General features: G+C 37.2%; 1 protein-coding gene across 1 annotated transcript in view; it reads right to left on the reverse strand.

Annotated features, from left to right (window-relative positions):
- Positions 1–23,577, reverse strand: part of FAF1 (Fas associated factor 1) — a 492,565-nt gene that overhangs the window by 305,676 nt on the left and 163,312 nt on the right. Inside the window, exons 3-4 of the mRNA XM_032640813.1 lie at positions 14,795–14,841; positions 2,565–2,773 (exon numbers count right to left, since the gene is read on the reverse strand). Coding sequence (XP_032496704.1) covers positions 2,565–2,773; positions 14,795–14,841 — 256 coding nt within the window. The remainder of the gene's footprint in view (positions 1–2,564; positions 2,774–14,794; positions 14,842–23,577) is intronic.

The following is a 23,577-nucleotide window of genomic DNA, read 5'->3' on the forward strand; positions in this document are numbered from 1 at the left end:
CACTTTTTCTGCCGACTTCAACACAGTTGTCGTTCTCCCCTGAAGTGACAGACTGAGTTCGTTGAGCAGGTTAAATATGTCACACAAGTAAGCAAGTTTTGCGACCCATTCTGTGACACTGAAATGTGCTGCCAGTGGTGATCATTTTTCTAAAAGAAATCTCTGGAGTGGTTCTCATAACTCAAAAACTCTGGCCAGTGATCTACCTTTAGAAAGCCATCTCACTTCTGTGTGTAAGAGAAGACGTGTGTGCTCTGCATCCTCCTCCTCACAGAGCTGCGTGAACAGATGTGAGTTAAGGGCATGTACTTTAAATATGGCTGATAATTTTAATCACATCCTGCAAAACGCTCTTAAGTTCAGGTGACATTTTTCAGCTAGCCTGCATTTCTCTACGGATGATACAGGGCGTAGACTTACATCTGAGAAACGACCTCTTTGACCCGAGTTGAGAAACCAGAAAGCCGTCCAGTCATGGCAGCTGCTCCGTCCATGCATATACCAACACAAAATGACCCATTCAGTTTTCTTGATATGTAATAATTCAAAGACTTGAATAGTTCTGCAGCTGTAGTGTTGGCTGGCAACAAAAGTGCACATAACATACCCTCATGCACATCCTCCTGAAAAATATATCGCACAAAAACAAGCACTGTTGCCTTGTTGTCAACATCAGTAGACTCGTCAACCAGGGCTGCGTACCACGGTGACTCATTAATCCTCTAACAATTATGCCTCAATATCCTCTGCTATTTCATCAATTCATCTAGATATGGTGCTAGCTGAAAGAGGAACACGTGCCACCTTCTGAACTGCAGCCTCTCCTAAAAGTTCACACCAAATGTCCTGAGCAGCAGGCAGGATCAACTCTTCACCAATAGTAAAAGGCTTCTTAGCTTTAGCAATGCAGTTAGCCACTAAGAATGATGCTCTCAGTGCAGACACATTCGATGAAGTGGTGGCCTTCAATAATTACTTCTATTCTTGTGTTCACATTTTTTTCTTTTGAAAAACTCCAAAGGCTTGTCTTTAATGTAGGGTGCTTGGTCTCCATGTGGCAAAGCAGTTTTGAAGGCTTCACAGCTGCATTGGATAACCGGTTGCCACATATTATACAAAGCGGGGTTGGAGAATGTCAATCACCTGTTGCAATGAACCTGTAATTTAAGTAGGACTCTTGGTATTTTCTTTTAAATGCAGCTTTCTTTTGTTGGCAGCCTTAGACTCTTCTGCTGTCTCATCATTGGGTCTTTCCCCCTTTTCAAAGAAGCTCTCCAGTGACGTTTGTTTTTTACTCATTTTGGCTAGGGTTAGCTTGTGGGCTTACCAAAACTTTTGAGACAAGTGCACAGAGTGGGAAAGAGGCGCGGATAGAAGTGGTAAATAAAATAATGGGCGGGCCACTCATGGACTAAAATAAGTGTCGGATTCTGACTTAAAGCCTGCCACCGGATGCAGCTAACAATGAAGTACATCAACTCACTTGCCACTATAAAGCCTTGCTTAATTTTCACTTGCCACTCACTGACAGGGTTTTGATATGAGTCTGCAAGCAACTGATTTATTACGGTCTCTGTGCAGTCAAACCTCTCTTCTAATGATAATCTGTATTTGGAGCTGCTCCCTAGTGCTAGCATCACTGCCTCAGCTCCACCTCAGATCATCAGGCATTAGATTCTCATAAGGAGTGCGCAACCTAGATCCCTCGCATGCGCCGTTCACAGTATGGTCTGTGCTCCTATGAGAATCTAATGCCACTGGTGATCTCACAGGAGGTGGAGCTCAGGAGGTAATGCAAGCGATGGGGAGCGGCTATAAATACAGGTGAAGCTTTGCTCGCTTGCCCGCCGCTCACCTCCTGCTGTGCATCTCAGTTCCTAACAGGCCACAGACTGGTACCTCAATTAATAAAATTAAATAAAATTAGGAAAGGATCTCCCCAAAAAGGAACAAAGGCAAAATTTCAGAAACATCTAAAATTTAGATATAAGGCAAAACCGTATTAAAATAGAAATTAATACAATTTCTAGTTCTGCAACAAACATGGATCAAATAATCTGAATCAAACATGAATTCAACATAGTTTCTCTACAGAATTTTGGTAAAGTTTGTCTGAAAATGGCAGGCATACACTATGAGTCTCCTTTGAGAGAACAGTACTACATCATTTATTTAGCTGGCAGGGAGAAGAAGTGATGGAAATGTCTTATTTCTGATTTCTCATTAATCATAGTATTAAAAATGAAGGAGCTCCAGCTATAAAGTCTGATATCAATATACTTAATAATTCTGGTATTTTTTTAAGCTCTGAGATGTTTGATTTGTATCTGCCCTAAAACAGCTTCATATATCATTCTGCATATGTGGAACAAAAAAAAAATTACTCTCAAACTTACCTCAATCTGAAGACAGTATTTAAAATTAGAACACAATAATCTGTATGAAACAATATCAATTTGTTTTTATTTCCTTCTTGTCAGCAGTCAACTCAAAACAAAAGAATATAAACTGAATGTTTACCTAATGAATTATTTGTGGAGGCTATATGGTAGGAAAAACCTTACCAACGGTACAGCTGTCTTCAAGTACCACATCAACATTTCTGTCTCTGTACTCAACCCTGAAGTCCAGCATCCGAGGTTGCCTTTCTACAATTTGCCTAGATGGCATTACAGGTCGAAATGCTGAAGAAGAGGGAGCAGGAGCAGGAGCTGGAGCTGGGTGACTTGCTGGATCAAATGCAGGTCCTGATATAGGCTCACCCCCATAGTCACTGAAATATTGACATAAAAGAAGGATTATCATCAACCAAATAACTACAGATTACCACTAAGGACCCACTCCATACAGTAAGTCCCATACATACAAACCTTCAAGTTGCGAACTTTCAAAGATGCGAAAGTATTATAAACCTATTACAGCACAATACTATATGGCCGATTGTGTTAGCTGGGTACCTAGGCTAACTTTGTTGAACTTACGAACAAACTGGACTTACGAAAGCACTCGCGAAACAGAACTCATTTGTATAGAGGGGACTTAACTGTACTTGGCTTGTGTTGTTCTTCATATCAAATTTACCTACCTGTGCATCATGGACTAAGTAAGTTCTAATTCTTCCATAAAATCTCTCCCAATGACTGAAAGCCACATTACTCTCCCTCCCATCCTTGCATTTCTATGTCTGTTAGCAGTATCACACATATCTCATTTAACTAGACTTTTGCCTTATGCTGTTATGATGCTGATAAAACATCATTTTAAACTCTGTGAATTACCAACAGTATCTTCTTAATCCACTCGCATTTACTTACCGAATCATTAATTGATTCATTAACTCTACTTTCCACAAAAACTATTCTGAAACTTAACCATCCTTAAACCTCCATTCTCCCTCTCACTCCTCAGTCTTAAAATATTTTTCCTACTTTGCAGAGAAAACAGATGCCATCAAGAAGAAATTCCCTTATCCTTCTAACATCAAATCCACAAACTAACCTGCATATGCACTCTCTTTCTCTAAATAGAGAAGACATCGTTCTATCTACGCATCTACTCATTAGCTTTACATAATGGATTATCCCTTTCCCTTCCATTATCTTCAACATCTCCTTCTCTTCTGGATTCTTCTCAGAAACATTTAAACATGGTTGAATCTCTCCCTTCTTAAAGAATAAAAATGAAATTGTGGCTCTGTCCACTTAATAGCTGTCTCATTTGTAAAACAGGAAAATTAAGTATATTTGTAAGGATTAGATCAAATAATGTGTATGAAAAGCTTAGCACAATGCCTAGTACTTAGTAAGATCCCAAACCTCAAACCCAGTATAGCCAAAGTTTAAATCATTAATGTTTCCCCAAGCCTGATTTTCCCATTTATTCCACATATTAGCTACCCAAGCTAGAAACCTCTGGCATTATCCTTGCCCTCTTTTTCTCTCTCAACTCCTACATCTAACTAGTCCTTTCAGTTTTACCTCCTAAATATCTTTTAGATAAGTCATCTACCTTTCCCCTCCGAAGCTGCCACCCTAGTCCAAGCCAGTCACCTCTTGCACAGATTAATGCAATAGCCTAACTAATCTCTCCATACATACCCTTACCCCCCTGCATTTCATCCCATACCACCGCTAGAGTGAAATTAAAGACAAATGTCTTCATATCATTTTCTTCTATACTCCCCTTTGCTCTTCATATAAATGGTCAAAGTGGCATACAAGGCCCTATATGATCTGAATCCTATCTACCTTCCCATCTTCATCTTGTGCTATGCTATCTCCATCTCTCTATGCTAATAGCCAGAACAGCTTTTTGTTTTTTGTCTTACCTTGATCCTTCCTAGTTCACGAGGTAACATAAAAATTATTCCTTCTAAGAATATTCTTTCCTTCCCATCCCATCCCCAAATTCCATCTTTCTTCTAGCTAATTATATTTATCTTTCATATCTCAGATTAAGTATTTTTCAACTCAGAGCATGTTTTACTACCTCAGACTAGTTCTAACATCTCACTACTATCAATAATTATGAAGTTCACATTTGTGTTTTTAATGGCTGTATCATTTGCTGAGTTCAAGATTTTATACATAGAAGATATACAAATATTTGACAAACTAATGAGTAGAGAAATAATTATGAAGAATTTGGATTTTTTTTTCTCTGACTTAAGTTATCATATATATATTGTCACTGTTTTTCCCCCCTCAGTAGGAAAAGTAGGGAGGGAGGAAACATAAGAAATGCTCCCATTAAATATCATTATTGTGTAATTTTTCTCTACCACCAGAACTATAAGCTCAGTTCTAAAATATCTTTCTTCTCACCCTGAATTTAAAGAAAAATAATGTGTTGGGGGCCCGAATAGGAACAACAACAAAAATGACCAAAAACTTGCCAAGTTAAGCATTGCTTATACAATTAAGAAGGAGAGAAGGAGAGGAGAGAATATTTATATTTACTTCACACTGTTGCTTTGATCAGTGTTTATCAAATTATAGATTACATAATTGACTGAGTTGTGGTAAGTCTTTTAAAGAACACAATCAGAATAAGATTAAGAATAGAAAAGGATGGATAGAATAGGATAGAAATTATTAGTATATTTCACTAAATAGTTAGGACCAAGTATTATTTCATAAAACTTTTGATTCTGGGACATATTTGTAATATGTGTATTTTGGAATGCAAATATTTCTCATTGTAGGTCTTGTCAAAAAGTTTGAAAGTGACTAGCTTAGATCTCACCAGAGTTCAGACACTCTAATCACTGATCCAAAGACAAAAACCTATCCATTCTCCCAGTTGTCAGAGTCAAGGAAAGTAATGTGGGAAGGAAAACATGAGAACAGAGAAAATGTCCAAAGCAGGAAGAATGTCACTGTTTGGAAGCCAAAGTGAGCTTCTAGGCATCTATGAACAGAATCTGTGCAATAATACTTCACATATCTAAATGTTGTCACAACTTCTCAGAACCTAAGAAAAACAGCTAATTAGCAGTTTGGTCACTGACATTGTTTTCTTAACTCCAAATTCATCCTTCTATAGTCTATTCTGTAATGCAGGGGCTAGGATTCTGCAAAATTATATTTTTCCTTTGGCATATGGTTTCCTGATAGACCTTTGTCAAATAGAGGATACTAGGTAGAGATTAGTAGTTAGGAGGAGGGGAGGAAAGACTTCCTTCTTCCTGTTTGCATGCATTTCAATCAGCATCACCCTACAGCTTTCAGTCTCCTGCTTTTTTCAGCACTCTTATAACCAGCTTCTTGTCATTCCCTCTGAGATATCACTAATGGCTGGACAGTATACATTCCACAGAGGTCTGATCTTCAGCTTCAAAGAGCTCCTCTGAGTTTCAAAGTTCTGTTAATCCCTTTGTTCCCTAGACCTTCAAGCAGTAACTTCCTGAAGCAGTTATTGTATCTAGGTTACTTCAGTTTTACTTTTTTGCTCTTTTAGTCTTCCACACCTGTGTAACCAATCCTACATTAAATTCCCTCTGTTAAAAATACCCTAGTGTGGTTTCATTTTCTTGATAATGGAGGTGCCCCAGGAAACAAAGGATTCAGGAACTGGCTTGCTTATGGCCTTGACCTTCAATGCACTGCTGAACTCCTTGCCAATGGAAAATGGGATACTAGTGATCCAAGCCATGCACTGGCATAATGATTAATTATCATTATTGAAACAAGTGCCGAAGGGAACCAAATGACTATCTGACCTGACCATTATGGTGGTAATAATCACAAGGACTATGAGCAGGCTGCTTCTGACTCTAAAGGAGAGCTTACAGAATAAAATGACACACTTGGGGTTTTTAAATTTCAGTTCAATTCATAATAAGAAAGTTACAGAGTTTCTGAAGTGGCACTTTAAAAAGAGCTTCTTATTTCTTGTAACCACAGGTATGATCTTCCTAAGAATTGGACTCAAAATTTAATTTTGCAGCTTGCATATTTACAGTGAAAGTTGAATATACATACTTTCTAAGTCACTTTTGTGAAAGTTAAGGCACTGTTGTGGAAGGAGTGAGAACCTAAGATGTGAAATGGGGATACCCGAGCGGATTCAGGTGAATGTCGGAATCCTGAACCCCTGGAGTCTCTCTGAGCCTCTTCTGTAAGCAGAAACAGCTCCTCCTCCCATGACTGAGATTAGCTTCTTGCTTAAAAACTATGAATACTCTTATCTGAGACAGTTGCCTTGAAGGGGGATGTCTATTCTCAAAACCTACCTCCACCATTCCTTATTACCTATAAAATCAGATGTAGGCATGTTCCAAGAAAATAAGTACAATGTCTTAACTGAGAAAAGACAACTTATATCCAAAAGTAATTATAATATTTTGATAAATTATATCAGCAAAAACCTAGGGAATAGTTATAGAAATGAATTTTAAGTGAGTTTGACCAAAAGAGTTTGAATAGGGCCAAATATAATATATTTGCTTAAGCAGTTGTAAGTACTTCTAATAGTTTCCTTGTCAACTGAATGAAACTTGAATCCCAAAGGAGTCTACATTTAATGAGGAGGAAATGCCCAAACTTTCCTGGCAAAATGTAGAAGAAATCCGGATGCTTAGAAAAATATGAATGCTAAAGTGGATTAACCATGTACAACCTGAATATACTATACACATCCTCCTACTACATAATCCATGAGGTCCCAGAGAACACTGCACTAAAGCACTGAAAAATACATTAGTGAGGGAATCTACATCCTTGAAAAACTCTGTAGTGGCTGTCTTCTGTGGGTTGGGAATAACATGGGGAGATGACATCACTGAAAAAGACTCCCTAATAGGCATGATGAGATCCCAGAGTGCATAGGTCAAATGGCAGAGTTTAACAAGAAAAAGGAGGGAGCAATGATGTTACGGACAGCATGGACAAAATGTGGCAACCAGAAGATTTCAACCTGCAGAGACCTTTAGTAGTGCTTTATTGAACGTGGCACTTCTAAGAAACAAAATGAAAAGTCAGTTGACTAAAATATTACTTGATCTATAAACAACAGAAACCTAGATCTGGCAGCCTAGATCCTAACTTCCATAACTATAATGGAGGGTCACAGTCACTCCCAGTTGCCAAACACAAAGTTCTTGGTCCCCCAAAGACAATGCAACAGAGCCACATGTGTATTGTAAATTTTCCTCTAAGAATTCCCCTAAGAGACCTGTAGCCATTTACTAGGGGTTTGTGTACTGAAAAAAGGAAAATATCTAGATCTTTAGAGGATTACTAGATGCTAACTCCAATACTAATTCCTGGGGATACAAAAATGGAAGTTATGGTGGTAAATGAGGCTTTGGCCTAAATCCAATCATACAGTGTTCATTCAATCTATTCAACCTACCCTGTAGTTTTTTCCCCAGATCCCGATAGCTCATATTGACTTCCTAATTCATGGAATTAGGGTTATTATGTAGGAGGAGACAACAGGAAGCAACTAAACTTGCACAGACTTTTTCTTTCCTCTATTTTAATTTTCAAGCACCATGACAAGCGTTTTGCTTCCTCTCAGCAGGGTAAACAATATACCTTCACTATATTTTCCTGAAGATTATAACAACTCTCTTGCTCTTTGGCATAATAATCTAGCCTGGATAGATCTTGATAACCCAGGTATTCCACAAAACATTATAGTGATGACAATGTAGATTGGTCCTGAAGAGCAAAAGCAGCAAGTACTTGGATGCTTTGCTAAGATACATGCATGCTAGAGATTAGGAGATGCACACCACGAAAATGCAGAGGGCTTCACCTTGGTGAAGTTTTGGGGTCCAGGGGTCAGAAGCATATTATGGTACATGGCTGGCTGCTGCACCTTGTACTTCTCATCAGTGCATAAGAGATATCTAAGCTAACTGAGAAAGAAAAAAATTTGCACTGGGAAAGGAAAAAATGGTTATATATAATATGCTGGTACCAACCAAAAACAGACTGCTGAAACATTACAATCCCAATCAAAGATATCCCTGAAAGACAGTAGTGGAAGAAAAGCCTCCCAGTGGGGAGAACTTAAGGTTGTACCACAGGGTGACCACTTCATTTAGAAAGAGAAATAACCTGAGATACAAATCTACACTGAATCACGGGCAATAGTTAATGGGTTGCCCAGCTGATCAGAACTTGGAAAGAATAAAAAGAAAACTGGCTGACACAGAAGTCTGGGGAAGAGGACTGGAAATGGATCGTTTAGAATGAACACAAAATGTGAATATATGTCATGGGGTGACTGCTATCTACAAGCTATCCACTTAAAAAAAAAAAGGCTCTCAATATGGATAAGATGACATTGTTCTGTTGATGTCAGTTAGCTTATTCCCTTACTACCCCAGGACCGCTCAATGCATTAATGTACAATGTGGCCATGTCAGTAGGGACAGAGGTTAGGCATAGGCACAACAGCATCAACTTACCCTCACCAAGTCTGAATCTGGCTAAGGAAACTACTGAGTGCCTAAACTGCAAACAACAGAGACCAATATGGAGCCCTCAATACGGCCCCATTCCTCAGGGGTCTGGTAATGGATCATTTCTATAATGGAGGGGGCAGTGATCTGTTCTTACCTAAAAAGACAATTTTCTGAATATGAAATTGACTCACCTGACAGCAATGCTTCTGCCAGCACCACCATTCATGGATTTAGGGAATGCCTTATTGGTCTATGGCTTCCCACACAGCACTGGTTCTAACCAAGGAACTCATTTCACAGTAAGAGAAGTGCAGCACTGGTATCACTGGTGTACACCATTACCCAGAAGCAGCTAGCTTGACTGAATAGTGTAATGGTGAAGATAGTTATGCCACAGGTTGGGAGAGAATATCCTCAAAGCTTGGGACTCCACCTTAAAGGATGTGGTATATTCTTTATATCAATGACCAAAACACAGTGATATATCTCACATTGCCAGGAAAAAAAATGAGTATGGGAATTAAGTCGTGGTAAGAGTTCCCCTTATTATGCCTAATAACTTACCAAATTTTTGCTTCCTGCAACTTTGGGCTCTGATGGTTCAGAAATCACAGGATGTAATGTTTCCACAGTACTTCCACTGTATTAGAATTTGAGAATGCCACTTGGCCATTTTATACTCCTCATGCTACTGAATCAACTAGCAAAGGAGGAGGTACTAGCTGGTCTCAATTACCAAGGAAAAAAACCAGGTTGCTGCTATGCAATGGACTATTTTCTAGGGTATGTCCAAAATTAATAGTTAATGGGGGGCTTCCCTGGTGGCGCAGTGGTTGAGAGTCCGCCTGCCGATGCAGGGGACATGGGTTTGTGCCCCGGTCCGGGAAGATCCCACATGCCGAGAAGATCCCACATGCCGCGGAGCGGCTGGGCCCGTGAACCATGGCCGCTGAGCCTGCACGTCCGGAGCCCATGCTCCGCAATGGGAGAGGCCACAGCGGTGAGAGGCCCGCGTACCGCAAAAAAAAAGAAAAGAGTTAATGGGAAACTACAACCAATTTTTTAAAAAGGATAAGTCCACTGAGGATTCTAACTCTTCAAGAATGAATGTTTGAGATGTCCCACGAAGTAGAGAACCTTGACTATCTGAGGCACTGGCAGAGGGAATATAGAATAAATAGTGGAAGAAACTGGTAAATATCAACCATGGCTTTATGATCAGTAACAGAAACAAGGACAGTAACAGCACACGTGTACGCACACAGACACAGACAAGATTCTATTCTTACAGTTTACACACTGATCCTATCAACATTACCCTAGCAGTAACAACACCGTAACAATGACACCCACTTTGTTTCAGCATCAACCACTGAAGTTAGCTTCTATTTTCTTTCAATACTTCGAAAAAAGCCTCTGCATCCTGTCAGAAATACCAGTATCAGCTGAGCAGGACTTCTTTCTCATGTGTCTGGGGCCAAGTTCCTAAGGCCCTTCCTCTGAGCTCCAAAGTTCTGCTAACTTCAACCTCTCCCAAGCTCTTTCCTTTTTTCCTCCAGTACCAGGAGTAACCTTGTGCCCTTTGATGGTCAATAGAGGCCTCTTCTGGGCAGGTCTGCCCTAGAGCAGGCTTCCTGGAGTGGGTACCATGGATCTGCCCCATACAGTCCCGGCTCTGCCCACCCTTCTCAGCTTTAAGTCTCCTCCTGCCCTAGGCTCCCTTCCTCATCGACCAGCAGAACCCACCCCCATGTGGGCCTGATGGTCCAGTTGTTTCCTGCAGTCATTATTGCTCTTTCAACCTACTATATATCTGTGTAACTCATTCCCTATATGAAATCCCATCTTTTGTGAAAGAGGTGCTAGTGTGGTGCTTTTTTTCCCTTTACCAAACCCTAACTCTAGAGGATAGTTTAATATTTCTAATCAGAGCACACTCTTTGGTATGTTTCTTAGCCAGAAAGAGGATTTTTTTTAAAGCTATCTCTTGAAATTTTTCTTATTAGCTATAATTACTCTATTTCGAGATCAGCAAAAATAATGAATTTACATTAGTTTTTTTTACTAGCAATCAAAAAAAAAAAGAGAGAGAGAGAAAAGAGATTACCAGTTAATGAATGATCTTGTCAGTTGTGACTAATGTTCAGTGATATCCAAAGAGTGCAAAGGCATCCAAAACTATTAACTCAAAAAAAACTTTTTAAGATTTTTCATCTATGAAGACTACCATCCTATAATTTGACCTTCTCACTATTCTTTTTAAGTTAATAATTTAAAGGAAAGAAAAAAAAAAGACACTGGGTGGTAAGGCAAACTCTATGGAGAAATGTATTTTAGATCTAAACTTCAACTAAAGGAGCGTTTTTATCCTTGCTCAACTTTCCTCTACAAACCACACAGATTCTTGGAAGACAGCGAACAAAGCAAAGTAAACAGAAACCCTGCACTTGTTTATTTCAATTTTTAAAAGTCCATCCCATGGTAAAACCTCTAGGTGCAAAAAACATGTGTCTTAAAGATAAATTTGTCTCTAGAAAAAGATCAGATTTTTTAAACGGGTATCTGAAAAGACAATAAATAAAGACTAACTGGCCAAAATGGACATTTTCTAAATCAGAAAACCTCAGCACTTATATATTCTGAAAGCTATTATAATAATGCTCAAGATTTGAAAACAAACCTGTCTTCGCTAGGTTTCCTCAATGAATTAAACAATAGACAAATATACAGTATATCTGTCTGGATCACAAAATAAATGAGTTGATAAATACCACCCACTTAGTCAATGAGTAAAATTACACTATTAATTCATAAAATTTTTATAAAACATAGCATCTACTCTCTACTAATACAAGTAATTCATTAGTGCTCCTTTCTAACAACAGCTTTCTCCAAAAATAATTTTTTAAAAGGCTCTGGACAATATCCTGAATAAATAAAATATTACAACAAGATGTAGTAAATATACATGTACATACTTGATGTTTGTTTATGACTAAATGAATGGTTTAGATTATGACTGCATATTTTTACACTTTATAAATATGCTATATTAGCAATGTATTGTCTAGTGAAATAAGCCTTCGAAGATGAGACGGAAGACTTGCTTACTGACTCATCAACATCATGCTGTATCATCTGAGCCAAGTCACTTCATGCCTTGTTCTCTCTACCTGTAAAATGCCTTTACTTGCTTATTACAAATAATAACTGTTAAAACAAAGCTGTGGAAGAGATGTTACATACGCATATTAAATTTCAACTTCTTTACCCAAAGGAAAAAATCTTAAAAGTTGTGACATGCCTGGGTTACTGACCTTGAAGAGGACAGAGTGATATAAAAGAAAGAGCATGGTTTTTTTTTTTTTTTTTTTTTTTGCGGTATGCGGGCCTCTCACTGTTGTGGTCTCTCCCGCTGCAGAGCGCAGGCTCCGCACGCGCAGGCTCAGCGGCCATGGCTGACGGGCCCAGCCACTCCGCGGCATGTGGGATCTTCCCGGACCGGGCACGAACCCGCGCCCCCTGCATCGGCAGGCGGACTCCCAACCACCGCGCCACCAGGGAAGCCCAAGAGCATGGTTTTTAAAATGAGAAAATCCAGACTTCACCAACTACTATATTTGTGGCCTTCAGTGAATCTATAAATTCTCTAATCTTGAATTTCCTCATCTATAAAATATGAGCATTTATTTCTTAAGGGTTTTAATGGGCATTAATAAAGAAAAGTATATCAAATACCTAGCACAGTGCCTTAAGTATTTTAAAAAGTTAGTTTCTTTGCCTTGAACTTATGGGCATGTTAAAAAAACAAATTCCCACTTTTGAATTCACATAAACATCTGATTTCAAGAAAAGCTATAAAGTGCAGAGATTAGGTTCTTCTCCCTCCAAAAATAATTCATATTAAAAAAAAAACACCTCTTTTTGGTAGCTCTTTTCTCTGCTAAGGTATAAACTGACAAATTAAGCGTTAGCTGTTTTCACATACTATAATCAACTTACCACAAATATCAAACACACAAAACAAAGATCCTTTTAAACTGCCTACATATACCATTCCTAGCATTGTGTCTTCCACTTTCAGTGTTAAATCTATGAGAAAGTACAAAGAGCCCTCTTTCCTTTCCTCTGGTCAGTAGACATACAAGAGTAATTTTCAGTTCTGTCAAATCCACAGTGATTTCAAAACTAAAGAACAAAGTTAGGAAGGAAAAAGTTGAAAACTATTACTTTCTTTTGTGGACATATGATTCATTCCTTTAACAAGCAAACAAAACAAACAAAAACCCACTCTGATGAAAGTTAAACCCCAAATATCATAGTAACCTTATTAGAAATCAATTCCGTACTGCATCTCTAGCTATAAAATATATTAACCAGAAAGTATCTTCTGTGACAGGAGAAATGGGATGTTTCCAGGGATGAGGGAATTTCTACAGTTCACCCATAGCAAATACTATTAATTGTAAGATATATCCAATTATGTACTCAGAACGTAGCAGCTGAATCCACAAGGGTTTAGCAAGCAAAAATTTTGGCACAAAAAGTGGAATAACATTTACTCAAGAATAAAACTGGAGCCATATTTAGCAGTCTAAAACCTTCTAAACCAAGGAAAAAAATAATCTTGAAGGAAGTTTCTGTAATCATCTGGTTTGCTTTCTAGACAAGGGCTTCAATAGGATTGAATGTTTCTGAACCAAAAAAAAAAAAAGAAACCCGAACAAACCAACACAGAAAAATTATTTGGTACAGACTCTGGAAATCAGCCACATTTACTCTGGATGAAATTCTGGCAGTTTTCAAAAAAGAAAAAGTGGAGAACAGGTCTGTTTATCATTGCTTTCACCTAAAAACCATTAATCACTAAGGGTGGTATAGGTACCAAAGAGAATTTTTCTTCCTTTCTAAATATACACTGTTTCCTATACAGTACAGCACATTTTGCAGTTCATGGTAAATTTTTTGATGTTTTTGCAACAGCACTTTTCGTCCTTTCCAAAACAACCTCATTCGTAGTCTGCTGTTTCTGTTTGCCTCATCTGCACTTAGCAGATCATGCTTCAGTGACTTAGAAATCCCAGCCACCAAAATTCAAGCCAAAGGGGGGGGACGGCGGGGGGGGGCATATCAAGTAATTAAACCACACTTGTAAGGGAGAATGGTTTTTACCTCCTATGACTTTATAATGTGCTCTTTTAATCCAGAACCAGTCTCCAATTTTAAGAAAAGTTATGAATTTATTTTTAATTTAAGGAATTATTTTGTAACTACCATAGTTCTCTTGGCATCATCTTCCAATTTTACCTTCTGGCAATGACACAAAACCAGGAAGACTATTCCACATGTTAACACTGTATACTTCAGGTAAAACAGCTCAGTGCTCTGGGAAGTTTCATTATTAAGGACTTACTCAAATTGTTGCAAATTAACATAAATTTAATTTAGAAACCAAAGGGAGAAAAAAAAAGAATTAGTAAGGTTGGAGATAAAAGCCTGTATAGTTACATGATAACCATGCTCTGGAGTTACTGAGGCATGTCTCATTTTCTCACTACTAACAGTTTAAAGGATTCAGTTCCTTCCATCTTATGGATTAGAAGATGACCTTGAAAAGTTTCCTTAAAAATAAAATAAAATCACATTTAAAAGTGATATCACCCAATCTGAAATAACATTATACAGTTAGACACTGGAGACTTTAGGAAATTAATATGACTAATAAAAATATCTGAAAGAAGAATAACTGTATTAATGAACTTATACATCAAATATCATCACAAAGTGCTCTATCAAAAAGTAAAACCAAAAAAATTAACAACTGTCTTTTTTGCTTTGCTAAATTCTCATTTTACTACTAAGTACCTTACAACATACCTTCTCAGAATGCCATTTTCCTGGGGTATTACACCATTGATAGCTGCCTGCAAACAAAAAACAGAGAAGACATTTAAAGAAACAGAAAAATGCTCAGGGGTGGAGTGGAGTGGGGTGGAAAACACTGTAAAGGAAAATAAGTATACTCTGAAAATTTAAACAAAATAATAAGTGTTTCCTTAGTGATAAAAAATATTCTCCATTAAATGTTTTTCTCCCTCTCTATAATAAAACTGTGTTTTAGATAATTTAAAAAACATACATTTGGCATCTAATATCCCCAAACCTTGAGTCATAAAAAGCTTAATTCCACAGTCCTCATTCAAGCAAAACACCCACAAAACCAATGTTTAAGGGTGTTAAAACAAGTAAAATCAGTACCTTAAAGTAATCTTTTAACATTATTTCCTTCCTCAGATTGAGAGGAGCAAGATATAAAATCACAAATGAAAAATGCCAATAAGAATTTTTAAATTAGCTCAGGAATTAAATTCATTGTGTTGTGTTACAATCATTATTCTTAAAGAAAAGAATACTTAGAAGGAAAAAAATGTATCAAAAGGTCTTTGATAAACACAGGACAATTACATCAGGTTACAAAAGGAGCAGGAGCATCCCTGGGGGAGTCTCCTTATATAAAACATTCCTGAAATTGGTCACTAAGCTAACAAGTCACCAATTACCTAGAACATAGGTAAACACATTTGCCATGATTTGGACATTTTTGAAGGCTACTAAGCAAACAGGCTGTTACATCCTGGATTGTGGGTATGTCATTACAGGGTAATAGAGAAGATTCTCTGGAGGAAAAAAATGACTCTTCCAACTTTGCCTTTGCATCATAACAACTTCTTCCCTCCCCCTTCCCATCCACATCAAAATGGGAGGAGGGGGGAAGCTAACACTTGGATGTTTTATCAGCTGTGTGGAGATCAACTGCAAAAAGGAGTTTGTGTATTTCGTGAAACATTAACTTAAATATATGCCAGAGGTAGGTCAAGTTTACAAAGTTATACTGTTGAATGGAAACAACATAGAGTGTAAGACACTTGCTATGAATTTTGAAAGTTTTAACGCTCCACTGGCAAAAATCAAAGAAATCCACAGATTATTAAAGACAGTGGATACCATAGAACCCTGACAACTCTGGAGGCTCATAAATCCTTAGAGTCAAGGAAATGCTAAAATCAGTTTTCAAAGCCACAAATTCAATAGAAGCATCCCTGCCTGGTGCCAGGTCAATTATCCCTTTTCTGTTGACAGCAATGGTTCCACATACAAATATCTTCTTTGTTAAAAAATAGAAAATGGTCAGAGAATATTCTATGATGTTGGAAAAGAAACAAAACACCAGAGTTTGGAAAAATTTTGTTCAGATTTTCACTAGGGAATGCCAAGGTATAATGGAAAGAACACTAAGAATTTATAAAGTCCAAAATTTGAATCTAGATTCTCCCATTTATTACTTTGATGACCTTAGTATATATTCTATACTCATTGAACCTCCCTGAGCCTCAGTTTTCTCATCTGTATGAGTAAATACTACATTTTCAGCCAAAATGGCCCTGCCTTATTGTTCCTTAAAGGCATCAAGTTTTTTGTTTATTCCTTAGGGCCTTTTAAGATACTATATCTACATGGAATGCCCTTTTCCCTATTCTTTGTCTGGCTGAATCTCAATCATCATAATTGATGTTTTTGTTAGATACACTTTTTCCAAAAATTCTTCTCCGATCAACACCCCCCCCAATAGGTTTACTCTCACAAAGAACCCTGTACTTTTTCTTCATAGCAATTGATAATTACTTATTTGGTGATTATTTGTTTTATGTCTGTCTTTCTCACTAGACTGTAGGCTCCATGATGGAAGAGATGATAACAATTTTGTTCACCACTTTATTCCCGCTGCCTGGCACAATGCCAGCACATAAAAGGCACTCAATAATCATTTGCTAAATGAGTGATGCTAGAGGAGTACAAAGAAAAGCAGCACAGTGAAGACTCGCTTAAGGCTCACAGAAAGCTTCCTGGATGAAATAATGTCTCAACTAAGACTGAAGGGTAAATGAAAAGTAGCAAGATGGGGAAGGGCGCAATACTATTCAGAAGGTACCATGACACACCTCCACTTTCTTTTTTAAATATTTATTTATTTATTTAGGCTGTGCCATGTCTTAGTTGCGGCATGCAGACTCTTAGTTGTGGACTCTTTAGTTGCAGCACGTGCACTCTTAGTTGTGGCATGCATGCAGGATCTAGTTCCCCGACCAGGGCTCGAACCCGGGCCCCCCCGCATTGGGAGCACATAGTCTTACCCACTGGACCACCAGGGAAGTCCCCACGCCTTCACTTTCAACCCTTTTCCTCTTCTAAGATCTTATATTATTTTAAATAATGTATTTGCTTTTGGATAGAATGTTAATCCCTGACCTCAACCTTATGTACATAATAAACTCTGTACATAAATAAGTAAAATGTAATTCAGAATGAAGATACAATAAAAGTATGATTTGCTAAAGAAATATAGGATAGGGAGAGTGCTTTTTGACTGTGAGGATTAAAGAAAGTTTCAGAAAAGGGACAGCATTTGATATGGACACTGAATAATGGGTAGATGTAGAAGCAAAGGAAAATTTCAGATGAATTCAACTTTGAACAATGTTAACTTTGAGGTAATAGTAGGATATCATTTGTTCACTTCACAAATATGTACTGCAGTTGACCCTTTTGACCCTTGAACTACACAGGTTTGAACCGCACACAGGTCCACTAATACTCGGTTTGTTGTTGTTGTTTTCAATAAATACATTTGACAGTACTACACAATCCACAGTTAGCTAAATCCAAAGATGCAGAACCACTCGGAGACTTGAGCTTGAGCATCTGTGGATTTTGGTTTCCCCAGGGGCACCTGGAAGAGATCCCTCATGGATACCGAGGAATGACTGTAATCGCCAACTATGTACCAGATATACTAGCGGACATAACATAGCATGTCTTCTAGCATGGAAAAAAATCCATTCAACAATTAATTTTACTATGAGAAGTTCAGGTAATATCCAAAAGGAGACAAAAAAGTAATTTTAAAAATCAGAGCTAGATTAAGTAAAACACCTGCTTATTTGAAGCCCTAGGAATACTTTAATTCCCTCCCTCCTTTACTCTCTGGTGAAGAAAAGTGAGACAAAGAATCTTGGGGAATTCATATATGTAAAAAAAAGAGAAGAGAAAGCTAAAAGCAAAACAAAACAACAAAAATGGAAGGGTTAGGGCTTCCCTGGTGGCACAGTGGTTGAGAATCTGCCTGCCAATGCAGGGGACACGGGTTTGAGCCCTGGTCTGGGAAGATCCCACATGCCGCGGAGCAACTGGGCCCGTGAGCCACAATTACTGAGCCTGCGCGTGCGATGAAGAGTGGCCTCCGCTTGTCACAACTAGAGAAAGTCCTTGCACAGAAATGAAGACCCAACACAGCCATAAATAAATAAATTAATTAATTTTAAAAAAAAAAATTAAAAAAAAAAAAAAATGGAAGGGTTAGATAGGAGGGGAAGGACCAGGAATATGTCACAGAGAGGCAATGAAAGTACTATAAGGAGGGATTAGACAAAATAAAAAATGTGAAAATAGTCTAATATAATGAGGCCTAAGAAGAGACTGTTAGACATATTTGAAAACAGTTTTAGCAAAAACTGTATCATAAAAGGCTAAGAAATACAAGGGAAATAAGAAAGTAAGTAAAACTGATCCTTGAAACAATATGAAAAGTATAAAGATAGGACCTGCAAGAAGAATGGCTACGATAAGTTTTTGTTTGCCTTTTTTTTTTTTTTTAAAAGAATAGTGATTTCTTGAGTTCAAAGAGAATTCATGGAAAGGGAAACAATAAAGACTCAAGAAATAAAGGGTAAAATTAAAAGTTTGGTTCAACAAACTTACCAAAGGCCTATTCATTGCCAGGCACCATGCTAGACTTTGGGTATGCCTGGTACCTGATCTAGGGCTCAGGAGAGCACAGATAGAGGGGATACCTTTAGAAAAGAGATTAGATTTAGAAAAACCTAGATTATAGACTAGAAATGATACTGATCACATAAGAACCACGTATCATTTGCTAAATGTAAATAATCCCATTGCTAATTTGTTTTTGTTTTCTTGTTTTTCTTTTTTGGCTAGGAAGATATTATATCTCTCATTCTATAAACAGGAATATAATAATAGGGCATGATTAAACATCTGGCCAAAGAACCAGAGAATAAACACAATATTTCTATTTCTGGGACCGACTCAAACACACTACCGTGGATCTTCAGCAGACTGAAACATAGTTAAAAAACAGTATCTTGCCTTGACCTAGTTTATGGTAGTATGAAAATCCATTTTGGTATAACTATTATTGCTTTTATGCTAATTATGTCCATGACATTTTTAATCAGTTAATTTACCACAATTAGAATCCCAGCCTCTAAGTTCTCTTTAGCAAAACTTGACAACACCCTCTGAATCGTCATTTCTCAGAGTCCACTGGAAGACATGTGAGGTATGTTTAAAGTATAGAGGAAGTCAAGGTCAGAGGTGGCTGTAAGAAATATTCTTATCTTCAGCCTTAACAGAAGGAGAAAACCATGACACTCATGGTGGGCTTCAGACCTTTTGGGGGAAGGGAAATGGCAAACTGGTAGATTATAAAACTACAGCATCCTAAATAAATAAATAAAATTTGAAAACTACAGCATCTAATATAAATCATCCCCTACGCATATAGAAAATCTTGGCTTTGGTCTTTTTATATTTTTAAACAAATGACCCCTGAAGAAAATGCCAATGAGATTTCTTGAGAGGGGAGGGAGATGAGACAGGGATGTACAGACAGCATCCAAAAATTTCAATGATAACTTCTGAGTAAAGGAGCTGTAGTAACAATAAAGGTAGCTAACATTATATAGTTTTTACTAGGTGCTATGATTCTCTAGGTGCTTTACTCATATTAGATCATTTAACTCTCATATTACCCCCTCATTTTACAAATGAGGACACCAAGAAAACACAGGGGGAAATCGTGACAACAATGGGTAGGCAAAAGATGAAAGAAAAAAATGATGAATTTCAAAATTTGCTCTTTGAAAGACACCTCTAAGAAAATGAAAAGGTAAGTCACGGACTGGGAAAAGTATTTGCTATGTATAAATGTCCAAGAAGGGATTTATATTCAGAATATAAAAAGAATTCTTATAACTCAATAAGATGACAAACAAGTCAGTAAGAAAATGGGCAAAAGATTTGAACAGAAACTTCTCAAAAAAAGATATATGAATAGCCAATAAGCATACAAAAAGCTGTTCACATTAAATAGTCATCATAGAAATGCAAATTAAAACCATGATAAGAGACCACCACATACCTATTAAAATGGCTAAAATTAAATAGGATGATACAAGTTTTGGCAATAACATTGAACAACAGGAAGTCTCATATATTGTACAATCACTTTCAAAACTGTTTTATATATAAAGGTAAACATATAACCTAGCAATATTACTTTTAAGTATTTATCTAAAAGAAATAACAACGTATTTCCCAAAGACTCGTATACTAATATTCATGGCAGCTTTAATCACAATACTCAATAGCTAGAAGCAGCCCAAATGCCCAACAACAGGTAAATGTTGTTTTGGGTGTACCACAGTGTCTGGGTGCAATGGAACTCTACTCAGCAATAAAAAGGAACATACTACAGATACATTCAACTACATGGGTACATCTCAAAAACATTATGCTAAATGAATGAAGTCAGACACGAGAAAATACTATATGATTTCGGGTATGTGAGACTCTAGGAAAGACCATTTTAATCTCTAGTTAAAGAAGGCAGATAGAGGATTCCTTAGGATTAGTGGGGAATGATATGGAAGGGACAATAGGGAAATTTAGGGATAATGACTGTGGTGGTGGTAGTAATGTAGGTACTTACATCTGTCGAAACTCATCAAATTGTACACTTAAAATGGGTTCATTTTATTATCAATAAAGTTAATTTTTAAAAAGAGAACCACAAAGAGATCTGCTTCAAACACACTAAAATGGCTGAAATTAAAAAGACTAGCACCACCAAATGATGGTGAGGATTTGGAGGACTAGAACTCTCACACATTGCTGATGGGAATGTAAAATGGCACCACTACTTTGGAAACAGTTTGACAGTTTTATATAAAGTTAAACAAACACTTAACATATAGTACCACAATCCCACTCTGAGGAATTTACCCAAGAGAAATAAAAACGTATGTCCACCAAAGACTAGTATACAAATATTCATAGCCACTTTATTCATAATACCAAAACACTAGATACAACCAAAATATCCATCAACCAATGAATAAACAAGACTGTGGCATATTCACACAAAGGACTGTTATTCAATAATAAAAATGAACTTCTGATACAGGCAACAATATGGATGAACCTCAAATATTATGTTGAGTAAACAATGCCAGACACAAAAGATTGCATAGTATATGATTCCATTTACATGAAGTTTTAGAACAGACAAAACTACCAAAATGTGGCAATATAAATCAGATCAATGATTGCCTGCAGCAGCGCTGAGGGTTACTGACAGGAAAAGAGAACAAATTTTCTAATATGATGGAAATCTTGAAGGGAGGGGGACTGGATACACAATGTATACATACACAATGTGTACACTTACCAGAACTCATAGAGTTGTATACAATTAAAATCTGTATACGTATATAAATTAGTCATTGACAAAGTTGATTTAACAAAATAACATTAAAACTCCAGTTTAATTCAGTTTCATGAAACACTAGAAAAATGCAATATCAGATGCATATATTGTCCCATTAGCTATTATTGTGCCCCATCTGTGGTTTGTACTAGCCCATCATCACTTCCCTCTTTCCTTTTGATACAGATCATGTGTTTCTTTTGGAGAACTACTACTCCTGCCTCATCCCATGTGATACTGAAAATATATTAATCACGGTGACTCAATCTAGACCAATCAGGCTCCCCTGGGAATGTGGCTCTTGAACAAGTGACTAGCTAGTTGAAGATGTGTCCTGACAACGGTGCTCAATGATAAGTTTCTGACAGAGCAACTCGGTTTACTGGTTTTCCTAAGACTTGGTTTGGTTGTTCAAGCTCTTTCAAATGTGTGGGCTTCTCAGCAACATTCCAATAAACCCTGCTTCCTATCCTCCCTCCCAAATTCTACTTTGTATTCAAAGACTGATAAACCGAGATTAGATGAGGTTACATGACAAACTCAATACGATACACGTTAAGTTACTAACAGACCACCATTTTTCCAGTCTTCAACAATTATGTCATAGCATTATCATTAGCTTAATTCTTATAGCAGTCTCCTCAGCTGGTCAATCTCTAAATTAATTACTGATTGCAAATCAGTGAAACTAAACACTTAATACATTTCAAATATAAGAATTTATAAACAAGTAGAAAAAGAAAACCTGTTAAATTTTCAAATTTATGAAAATAGAAATGACAAATACATTTTCATTATATATAATCATATATATTTATATATATATATATTATTACCAGATAGAACAGTATAGGCAACTCCGCATGTTCCACATGTTTAGAAAGCCTGTGAACCAGAATAATTATGATTATAATATTAGCATTGTTTCTATCTCTTGAAAATATTTAAAGTATAGAAAAATGCTTTCTAAATTAGTGCACTTTTGTTTAATTTGAAATCATTACTCTATGGTATGTCAGATTTCAAGTATTTTCAAAGTATCTAAATAATAGGTGTCAAACCCACAAAGTACTAGTATTTTAGCATTTACAACTCTGATCTTGCCATCAAGTGAATTCTTCCAACAAAACCCAGGCTTTCTCTTCTCCATAATCAAGGCAGTGTTTTAGACACTGGAGGAAATACAAGGATGACAAGACACATTCCTCTCAGGCTGAGCAGTTACAGAAACAATTTCAATCCAGCATGAGAAACAGTATGGGATCACAAAGGAAGGAATGCCTACTGTGGACTAGTAGAGCTCAAGACCCAGACTTGAATCATTTTCTCCAAGAAAATGTAACTGACTCACACCACCTTTTTCTCAATGACTTTTCATTGTGTTGTACTGACACAGCAATCATTCATCTTATTCATGCATTCGAATACTGCATTCATTCATTCATTCTACCATTATAATCCATTCAACAAATATTTAATTACTAACCTGGAACTATTCTAAGTACTGAGGAAAAAACAGTTGTGAATAAGACAGAATCATCCTCCTCTCATGTTTTTGCCATAAATTGGGTCAATGAGAAATTCTGAAAGAGACCATCATCTTACAGCTGTGAATTGTGGAATTTTCACCTTTGACCTTGTATGGGGAAAGAACGCTCCACAGTCTACTACAACTCTACTTCATTTCTGACACCATATGTGTGGGTTTTCCACACATCAAGCAATTCTGTAACACCAGGTAGGTGTCCTTGTAACTTAACTCAATTCTGACACTATCTTCCTAGAGACAGAATCAGATCCCACAAGTTAAGGGCTCAGTCCCACAAGACAGTTCCTACTTCAGATGCTAATTGCAAGTTCAGGCTGTCACCTGTGCTTCTGACCAATCAGCTATAAATTGGAGATTTCCACAACCCTCTCCTCAATTCGATTAATTTGCTAGACTGGCTCACAGAACTCAGGAAAACATTTTACTTACTAGATTACCAGCTTATTATAAAAGGATATAACTCAAGAGCAGCCAGATGGAAGAGAT

This window comes from Phocoena sinus, chromosome 1 (genome assembly GCF_008692025.1).
Source record: "Phocoena sinus isolate mPhoSin1 chromosome 1, mPhoSin1.pri, whole genome shotgun sequence".
Taxonomy (NCBI): domain Eukaryota; kingdom Metazoa; phylum Chordata; class Mammalia; order Artiodactyla; family Phocoenidae; genus Phocoena; species Phocoena sinus.